General features: G+C 37.1%; 2 protein-coding genes across 2 annotated transcripts; one reads left to right on the top strand and one right to left on the bottom strand.

Annotated features, from left to right (window-relative positions):
* Positions 1 to 436: 436 nt before the first annotated feature.
* LOC121173456 (protein MAIN-LIKE 1-like) lies at positions 437 to 1,598 on the top strand. Its single transcript, XM_041009054.1, has 3 exons — positions 437 to 524; positions 639 to 835; positions 957 to 1,598. Exons 1-3 carry the CDS (start codon positions 437 to 439, stop codon positions 1,596 to 1,598), a joined length of 927 nt encoding a protein of 308 aa, XP_040864988.1.
* A 2,733-nt stretch (positions 1,599 to 4,331) lies between these two features.
* On the bottom strand, positions 4,332 to 9,920 carry LOC100799079 (mediator of RNA polymerase II transcription subunit 1). The gene is made up of 5 exons (XM_003544112.5): positions 8,666 to 9,920; positions 7,648 to 8,387; positions 7,451 to 7,540; positions 5,187 to 5,963; positions 4,332 to 4,876 (listed from the first exon to the last, which is right to left on the bottom strand). Exons 1-5 carry the CDS (start codon positions 8,772 to 8,774, stop codon positions 4,736 to 4,738), a joined length of 1,857 nt encoding a protein of 618 aa, XP_003544160.1. The 5' UTR covers positions 8,775 to 9,920; the 3' UTR covers positions 4,332 to 4,735.
* Positions 9,921 to 10,361: the final 441 nt, after the last annotated feature.

Here is a 10,361-nt window from a genome sequence, read left to right as displayed (position 1 = left end):
AGTTCTATCTCCCGTTGTTTATGGTTAACAATGTAACTACGATTGTGATAGAGATTGATATCAAATTTGGATGTTTTCACAATTATCATAGACACATGTTTCCAATTTCTTACTAACTACTGAAAATAATAAGATAAATTCAATGTGAAGCAACATCAGATACAAAATAGCAGGTCTATCACAGATACTAACTATTGAAAATAATAAGATAAATTCAATTGTGATTGAACTCTGCATTCGAAAACTTGACAGCCACATGTAATAGGTGATGACGTTGGATATTCCATCTTCATTCAATGATTTCGAACACACAAGTGTGTGTGTGCTTATTGATTTAGTCAATGATTTCAATGCTTTCAATGATTTTAATCATTTTCATTTGTCATCTGGCTTTGGTGGCTTTGTGAGACTCACGCATAAAATTTGAGAGAATGAAATGAGTGATGGATTTTGCGGTACTCATTTGCAGATCATGGTTAGGACTAGAGGATTAGGTCGTGCCTTAGGTCAGGTCACTGGCAGAGGTGTGGGCAGAGGAGATCGTGATGATTCTGATGATGCTCCGCAGCGTCGACGACCTACTGCATCCGCACGGAGGCAGTGAGTCATTGTGACTGTGGATCACGTCGATGAGCCAGTCATCCCTGCGTCAGATGTTCAGGATGACCCGGTGGAGGCACCAGCTGCTGTGGAGGACATTCCTGCGGACATTCTTGTGGACGCAGGCGTAGAGGCGGCTGAGGATCAGCCTCAGGGATTTCCGGGTGGTCCGAGCGACCCATCCGTGTTGACAGCGTATGCGGATCACGTTGCTTGCAGCGTATGGACGGGAGAGGTATTTATACTATTTATTTTTAGTTACTTGTAAATTATACTATTAGTTTTCCTTTAAATGATAATTTTAACGAATTTTGCGTTCCTTTTATACTTCAATTCAAGAGCATCCTGAATTGAAGTTATCCTCTCATGGGAGGAAGGTCCACAGTTTAGGCAGGCCTGTCCCTGCCATTGAGGGACTTATTGCTGGTACAAGACTAAGTCCTCTGATCGCGTGTTCGGTAGACACCGGCGATCAGGGACTTTTGTCCGCGTTTGTGGAGCGGTGGCACCAGGAGACATCTAGTTTCCATCTCCCAGTGGGAGAGCTCACCATCACATTGGACGATGTCTCCTCTCTTCTTCATCTTCCCGTTATAGGCGACTTTCACGCATTTGAGCCCTTGCACGTGGATGATGCGGTTCAGATGCTGGTGGACTTGTTGATGGTGTCTCCAGAGTCTGCTAGGGTTGAGACAGTCCAGTGTCGTGGACCGTACGTACGCCTGCAATGGGTACGTGATATATATCAGCGCCGATGCCAGGCAGGTCATTGGACAGCTGCGGCTCGTGCATATCTTCTTCACTTACTGGGTTGCACTCTGTTTGCTAACAAGAGTGCAACCAATGTCCATGTTGTCTACTTGGAGGCCCTTCGTGACCTCAGTATGACAGAGAGGTACGCTTGGGGAGTGGCTGCTTTGGTTCATATGTACGACCAGCTGAACGATGCATCCATGAGCCACAGTCGACAGCTTGGCGGTTACATCACACTGTTGTAGGTAACAAATATGTTTTTCATTCATTCAGGCTAAACAATGTTCAACTTTAAATTTTGTTACACTTTCATTATTAATGTTTATAATTTGAATGTTACATCTGTGGTGCTGGATTTACGAGCACTTTCCCTCGGTTGTGGAGTCCACCGCTGATCAGGACTACGACGAGGCTTCTCCGCGTGCGTGCAGGTGGATTGCGACAAAGAAGACCGTGAAGATCATTCGCACGCCGTCATACAGGGAGCGCCTGGACCGACTCCGGATTCCGTATGTCTGTTGGATCCCGTATGGGGGAGCATCGGGAGGTCCAGGACTTCCACGTCAGATCATGCTATTCTGGTCTCTTGCGCTGGGGGCCTGTTGCTGTTTATTACCGACCGGAGAGGGTCGTGTGGCAGTTTGGTTACACACAGACCATTCCTGCTCCTCCTGTCGATTCATGGGTCTCGTATGATGATATACACGATAGGTGGATGCACTATGAGGATCATATCGTACCTGCAGGTGAGGTGTGCGTTGTGCCAGGGGCGTGTTCCAGTGACTACATCGACTGGTTCTTTCGCATCTCCCATCCTTTCATGACACCAGGCCACGCATTAGATCCTCTGCCTCATGGTCACGCCCCGCAGCCCCGAGTCGTCCCTCAGGCCCCGCAGACGGATATCCCTCGCGTGCCGGAGTCAGGAGCATCGTCGACATCTGCGGAGGAGCCCAGACATGCAGTGGTAAGTAATACTAATAATTTACGTCATTTACCTCAATATTTGCATAATAATTTGTGTAATTAGTTTGTTTTGTATGTAACAGGAAGTTTGTGATGACATTGCTGAGAGGTTGAAGCGTCATTTGAGTCTAGGGGTGGTCACGCTTGGCTCATCGACGCATGAGGTGATCGAAGAACCAGGAGTGTGACACAGGACCATCTAATATACGTTAGGTGTAGACGCAGGCGGCGCACTGATCAGGCGTAGTTTATGTACATATTTTACATTGATATTCCTTGTATATACAAATATTGTACATGAACTCATTTCATGAGTATTGTTGGTTTTATTTATTTTCATTACTAATGTTAGTTTTATTTATTTTCATTGATTGTGTATTCCATTTGTGTCTATATACACGCGTGTTATTAAAATGGTCTAGTTAACTTAGTTTACCAACTAATAAAAAATAATTTAAAATATAACTTTAAATATAATTGAAATAAAGAAGTTGAAAAGGGTGTAAAAAAATAATTAACCAAAAAAATGGACATCATTCGCTATCTAAGATCTTATATAACGTACTAATATTTTTAAATTCTCTTATAATTACAATTTTCTCACTTATACTAATGATCATGTAAAAAAATGTATTATAAAGTAGTTAGTATTTTAATTTTTTATATAATACTAATTATTTTTTTTATATTCTTTATAATATTAATAATGATATGATTAATTCTTTATAATATTATCTTTTATGTATTTATTGATTTTTATTAATATGTATAGAATAACCTTAAACAATAATTATAATGGGACTGAGTAAGTATTTTAATATCATCTTCTAAACAAATTTATTCTAAAAAAATATATTAAAAAATTAATTATTTATAATAAATCAATATTTTTAAATATATTATAATTAATAAAATAAAAAATATATTTAATTATATTATAAATAAATATGTTGTATTTTAAAGTATATTATAATTATTTTTTCTCTTACGGATCAAGTTGATCCGTAAGAGACTTCCGGATCAACTTGATCCGTAAGTTGATCCGTAAGAGACTTACGAATCAACTTGATATTTATTTATAATATAATTAAATATATTTTTTATTTTATTAATTATAATATATTTAAAAATATTGATTTATTATAAATAATGATCAAGTTGATCCGTAGGAGAAAAATTAAGCAAGGACAATTTTACCATTTTTTAAGAATGTTGGGTGCACCAACAATAATGCTAGGTGCACCTAGCAACACTCATAATTTGGGAGGGGTGAGGGAATAGTTAGGTATATAAAAATATTAAAAGATATATTTGTGTAAAAAAATGGCCTCATGTTCAAAGTATAATCATGTCAATATTTTTTTCCAAATAATGAATATCAAATTAATGAAAGGCTTAAAACTGAATGTAAGAATTTCAAGTCTCAAGTTCAAACCCATCCATCTATATATAAGGTTGCACCCAAAAAAAGTAATTAAACAAATGAATCAAGTCGATTCCTTTCATTAAATTAACAATGTAAATTACCACATAATCTCGTTTTCATAGACAACTATTTATACATTTAGAAAAAACTTATTCGAAACATTTTAACTTATAAAAATTATTCTCAATATTAAGAAATCCTTTATAAAGTAACATGCTTTAATATTACATAAAACAAAAAAAAATACTTATTTTAACCAGTTCCTTAATTAAATTTATGGAAGAAACGAACGTTGATGTAAACCTATACTATTAGTTTTCATTATTTACTTATTCAAACCGTTTAGAGATTTGGCTGTTAATTGCGCCGTTTCTTCTAAATTAGAGGCAACAGCTCATATCAGATTTAAAAGCATAAGAAATATTGGATAGAAAACAATTAAAAGAGTGAAGTTCTATTTTCATCTCGATATCATTGATTGATTGATGTGATTTTTAACAGTGCTGCGTGAACAGCAACCAGAATGTGAACCAGGTAATCCCCCAAAAAATACATCTAAAAATAATCATATCAACATGCTCTAAAATTAAAAATAAATTTTTAACTTCCCTCTTTTTTGTAAAATTGACCAAAAACAGCATAAACTTTATCATGTAGAATCAAACCCTCATGAAAGAAAAGAAACGGATCATAATACCCCAAAAGATGCAATGGCCCAGCACCTTTCCACTGCAGCAAAATAGCCCCTACCCTACCAACCCTATAACCTTAACCAGAAAAACAAAAAGGAAAAAAAAATTCCCTGTAAACCAGGCAGGATCGAGGCACCTGTAACTTATTGCAATATTTGCAAAATGCAGGGTTCCAATCAAAACCCACCCCTCTTCTTTCACTCTCAAATCATTGGCCTTCAGAACAAAAGGAATGGAACTAGTCATCTGCCATCAAAAATTGAAACTTGGATCTAACTATGATTAAAGAAACAGTACATCAAGCTTCAGATCTGGGATCAGAAGAGCTCAACTCAGCAGAAGATTCGCACAAGTTAGATGCATAAGATTCAAACAACTTGGACAGCTTTGGCTGCTTACCCTGGCATAGCTTGAATGTAGTTGGGTCCAATTTCTTGCACTGGAAAACAAAAGCCAACGAAAAGTAAGTAGACAAACCCCATATGGTCACAGCAAGTTGCATTAAAATGTAATTTGCTACGGCAAGAATAATCACTGTTTAGAGCTAGTCAAACATGCAATTTGGACAAATGAACCACAAGTCCACAACATGAAATTTGAACCCATTTCATTAAAAACGCAAGGCATTTTAACTACACTAGGGTCAACATTCACACAATACATCACATCGATGCATGAAAAAACTATGCAAGTTTAAATTGTAATTATCATAATCACTACAAGACAAGATCAAGATAAGAGATTATCACCTCCTGATAGAAAGCATTGATTTCCTCCTCTGTAAGGCCTTCATCCTCATCTGAGTTCTCCTCCCAGCCAAGAGACCGAAGGAAAGCAGCTTCTTCCTCATCTGGATATATTGTAACACTGGGATTTGATTCTTTCTCTTCATTATCAGAAAGTCTGTGAACCTCTTCATGAGCATGGGTGCCATTGCTAGTCAGTTCAGTACCATTTCCATGAGACTGAGGACTTGCGGAAGGGCTAACTATTACTCCCCTATTTACTTCACCAGATTTCTCCATGGCAGGAGATGAAACCATTGGGCCAGAGTCTGGAAGAACTGCAGAGGAGTTCATCAATGTTTTCTTCTTAATGAGATTGAAGAAATCATTCCGGCTCTGCACTTGAGAGATGGAATGTTTCTTCTCCAAATTGGAACCTAATTTCAAATCCATAGAAGTTGGCTTCCGCTCCGTGGGGGATTTTAGGTTATTCGGGTTCCTCAATGGTGCAGAGGCAGCTCCTAAAGCAACAGCATGTTGATTTCCTGGTTTGCTGTTAGAATAATTTGTTGGATTTGATACATCCTTAGAGGTAGGGGAAGTGCCATTTTCCCACACTACTGATTTAAGATCAGTAAACTTTCCAGATGTCTTTGGAGCATCAACTTTGGAATTTACACTACGAACAGATTGGTTTGCAATGTGCAATGCAGGCGGTTGCTGGGGCACACTTTTGGTAACTACATTCATATCAGCATTTCTGATAGCTGTTTTGGGCTTTGATTTCTCAGAATTATGAACCTGAAAAGAAAATTACAATAAATCATCAAAGACTTTAACAGAAAAGAAAATTACAATAAATCATCAAAGACTTTAACAGAAAAGAAAATAACTCAATCTTTTATCTTTTATTGAACACAAGAAAGTAATATACACATGATGCTAGAAAGTATAAACTTCTGAAGTTTTGGAAGTATGCCTAGAATCCAATTTTGATATCATTGACAGATTGAAAACAAAAAATGCATCCTATACATAATCCTTATTCCACCACAGATTTCAATATATACATGGAAACAAATGGAGCATTATACAACCAAAATCACTCTTGATAGTAATGAAACATTAAGAACAAACCTGACAGTCAACACAATCAATTTTAAGTATCCTCTAAAGAAATAAAAAATTAATGTATAATAGATACGTCCATAAAAACCAGAGTAAGCATGGAAAAACAATTTAAGATTGCAGGAAATGAAAGGTAGTAAAAGTGAACAAATGCTGGATTATATTTAAAAGGGGCATTGTAATACTTGTAAGTTAACTAAAGCAGGCAAACATCTGTTGTCAGCTTATCATGACATAAATTGACCATAAAAGATGGTTATAGTTATGCATAAGTATGTCTCCGGCATTTCTTTGCTAAGCAACAATTCATTTGTAAAAATGATTACACTGATATTGTGCCCACCATAAAAAATTAAAAGGGATTTTCCTAAGAAATTGAATATCAAATCATGACACCCAGCACACGAATACGCCACATAAGAGATGCTGGAGAGATAGGTAGTCCAGAGTCGAGACCACACGAACAGGGAAATACTTAGATGCAAATTGGCGAACCAGTACACCCAGACTTGCACACTAGATCAAAGTAACATGTTTAGAAGATAGACAGTTGATGACATTTTCAGATTTAGGTCCCATCATGTAGTATTTGTAAAATGAAATATTTATCATATTCATATCTGTCGAGTGTGACAGGAGCATAAAAATACGACTAATAAGAAACCACTTGAAGATATTAATAATATGCTTCATGACTCAATGAACAAAAGAAAATATAAAGGTTACCTACTTATCTCATCTACCCATTTCATCAATATTTACTTAATCCAGAGCTCAACTAAGTTCAGAACACTTCTTAATCATCCAAAAGCATTCCAGGCCATTCAAAACACTTTTTAAATTGTTAACCTCAACTATGATGTTTACCACATACCACTAAATAGCACTCCAATGCAAACAAAATAAAATAGATGGCCGAAGTACAAGTCAAACTTGCATATGGATAAAGATTAACTTACAGTACAGGCTGGTTATACATTTATACTAATTAAAATTACCACACAAACATAAAATTTAATATACAAAATATCAATTAAAAGATGAGCTACATATGGATATAGATTAACTGTAAGAAATAAAATTTAGCAATGCAATCTAAAACAGAATAAAGTTTGCAAAACACAAACTATAAACCATATTTCACAAGGTAATTCTCTTACCGAAGCTTTAGGCATTGAGGGTGTTACTGGAATCAACTGTCTTGACTGCTTGATAGCCAGTTCCTCAAGCCTTTGGGTTTTGACCAGCACCTACAATTGATTAGGCTTTATTAATTGATCATGGATATAAATAAAATCATTATTAATTGAAGAATAAGAATAAAGAAGCTAGTGACACAGGCAACTAGCTCCACTACCTGGGGAGCAGAGCGAGCTCGGGATGGAGTCTGTGCCAATGCCTCAGCCATATTAAGGCCGGCTGTTGTACTTGATGCTACAGACCCAGAAGTTGTATTAACAGTTTGTTGAACTGATAGAGATCCAGTACTGCTACTCCCAATTATAGCAGGTACCTCTGCTAGTGCAGATGTCCATCCCTCCCCTCCAATCAAAGCTGAACTACCAACAGGTAGACTCTGACTGGCAGCGGCACCCAAAGCAGGAGATGAAACCCTAACCACATCAGCTATTCCCTGCTTCTCTTCAGTACTAAGTGATGGAAAATCCTTGTCAAATACAGCTTTCTGAATGCTATTACTAACATTACTCCCAGAAAGTATGCCATTGCTATTGTTCTGATGGCTGCCACCAGATTTAGTATCAACTACAACTCTACGAGGTATAACCTCATTCTGTTTCCTGGAAACCATTGAATGAGAACGCCGTAATGTATCCCTCTCCATCCTTCCAGGAAAGATGTTAGCCAATGGGTCAGAACCATCACAGTCCCAGTGATCTCCAAAACTGGATCTATCTTTCTCTCTGTCACGGTCCTTGTCACGATGATTTCTGTTGAAACTACTGTAGGCATGCTTGGCAGAACCATTCATAGAACTCCTTCGCGAATTTGATGAGGATGTCCGTTCAAGAAACACAGAGCGAGCGCTATCAAAATCGCTACCATTCTTAGAAGATTTATTCCTTACGGAAAGAGAATCTACACAACAATGTCAAGACAGTTATTATTTCCCCCCCTTTTGAACGGATAAGACACTTAATAGCCAAGGTTTTAAATTGCATAAATTGCACAGAAATTCAGCCAAAATTGCGGTCGAGGAGAGTACAAAAACAATGACGTTACGGATTGCAAACCGTTTTTCAAAACCTTGTTGTGCGTGTGCATCTTAAATGAGAACATGGCATTCTAAATTAAATCAAACAAAAGCATTAAAACATAAAGAATACAAAAAAAAAAAAAAAGAACATCGAAATTACCAGTATGAGCAGACGAGGAGGCAAACTGTTGGGCTGAACTTCCAGCCCCGGCAACACTTCCAGCACTTCTCAACCATTCTGGAACTAATGCAGGTTCACTTCTTTCCATAACTAACACTGAACATCATCAGAAACACCAAGAAAAATCGCATGCACCTCTTCACCAACTCCACCCCCAAGTAGTAGTACTATCACACTTGTTACTTGTTAGTATCGTGTACAAATCTCCCTTCTCTTATTTGCTCCACTCCTGACTCTTCTAAAACATAACCTAATCAATTTAAACCCACAAAACTGCTCCGATCAGAATCGAATAACAGTTACTTCGACGGCAAAATTCAATTACTCCACAATTCACTTTCCTCCAACAGTTATAAAAATATCCAACCTCCCCAACCAAACAACCTGCTATTTAATCTACAAAGACCATAGCATACTCAACAACTGCTCCAACACAAACCCTATTTTCTCCTACCAAGAAACCTGTGTCTTGAAACATAAGACAATGTTGCGAAGGACGACCTTCTCTAAGCTACGCCTCCATCGTTAAACCAAAACACCAATTTCCACTATAAACCCCCTCACAGATTTTCCATCTCTCCAACACAATTCCAGAAACCACCAATTGGAAGAATCAGAGCATAAATATGGCAGCAATGGCAGAACTCAACGCATTGCAAACCCATCCATGGAACCAAAATTGAAAAAAAAAAAAAAACAAAATAAAGCCCTAAAAAGGGCAACGATGCACTCAGTGTAGAACACGGAGAGAACAGGTAATGGAAAACCACAAAACCCGAGAGAAAATAAACCGCACGTGATTAATTGAAGGGTGTGAGAGAAAAAAAGCTCCTCCGGAACTAGGGTTACAGAGGACAAACGTCGACGCTTGATTGCGAGAGCAAAAACACGAACACGGAAAAAAGGGGAACGAACTAACCCTAGAGGTGAGGCAGTGATTGATAATGATGAGAACCGAAACGTCGACGTTTGAACAATAACCGCCAAGGCCTTACAGCCGAATGCGAAAAGGGAGAGAAGAAGAAGAAATAGGAGTGTTGGTTAGTGTTTGGTTCGGAGTTGGAGAGCGAAAGGGAATGGGGAGAAAGAGCGAGAGTGTGCGTTGGGTGTGTGAAATAGGAAATAGGGTTTTGTTTTTGTGTTTTGTGTAGTGCGATGTGTGAAATTGAGAGAAGGCGAGAGAGACAAGGTATAATCTTTCTGTTAGTTTTTGGATACTCAAAAAGCAAACGTATGAGTTATGACGAGCACACACTCTCTCTTTCTCTTTTTCGTTTTTTATTCTACTTTTTTTTAAAAAAATTATTTAATTTATTGAATCAAAAGACTAATTTTATTTAAAGTGTATAGGTTAATCTAAGAAATTTTATATATATATATATAATTCAAATCCATTAAATAAATCATCATTACACATGTAAACTAAAAAAATCTTCTAAATATTAATAAAATCAAATTAATATTTGTGTGTGTCCATTTTCTTTACATGTATTTTGTTTTGGTTACTTACGTTTCATTTCTCGGCCTCTCAAATTTAAGTGTGTAGTGTAGTTCATATTGTTACGACTTTATTATTCAATTTTAAAAATTAAAAAATGTGCAATTCAAGCCTGGAGCTTCTTCGAACCGTAGGGTTTTTAATTTTTGTCTTTTTTTGGTTACTTTTTTTATTTTT

The sequence above is a fragment of the Glycine max genome, chromosome 14, assembly GCF_000004515.6.
Source record: "Glycine max cultivar Williams 82 chromosome 14, Glycine_max_v4.0, whole genome shotgun sequence".
In the NCBI taxonomy this organism is placed as follows: domain Eukaryota; kingdom Viridiplantae; phylum Streptophyta; class Magnoliopsida; order Fabales; family Fabaceae; genus Glycine; species Glycine max.
Note: the sequence above shows the minus strand (reverse complement) of the source record. Positions and strands in the feature narration are given on the sequence as shown.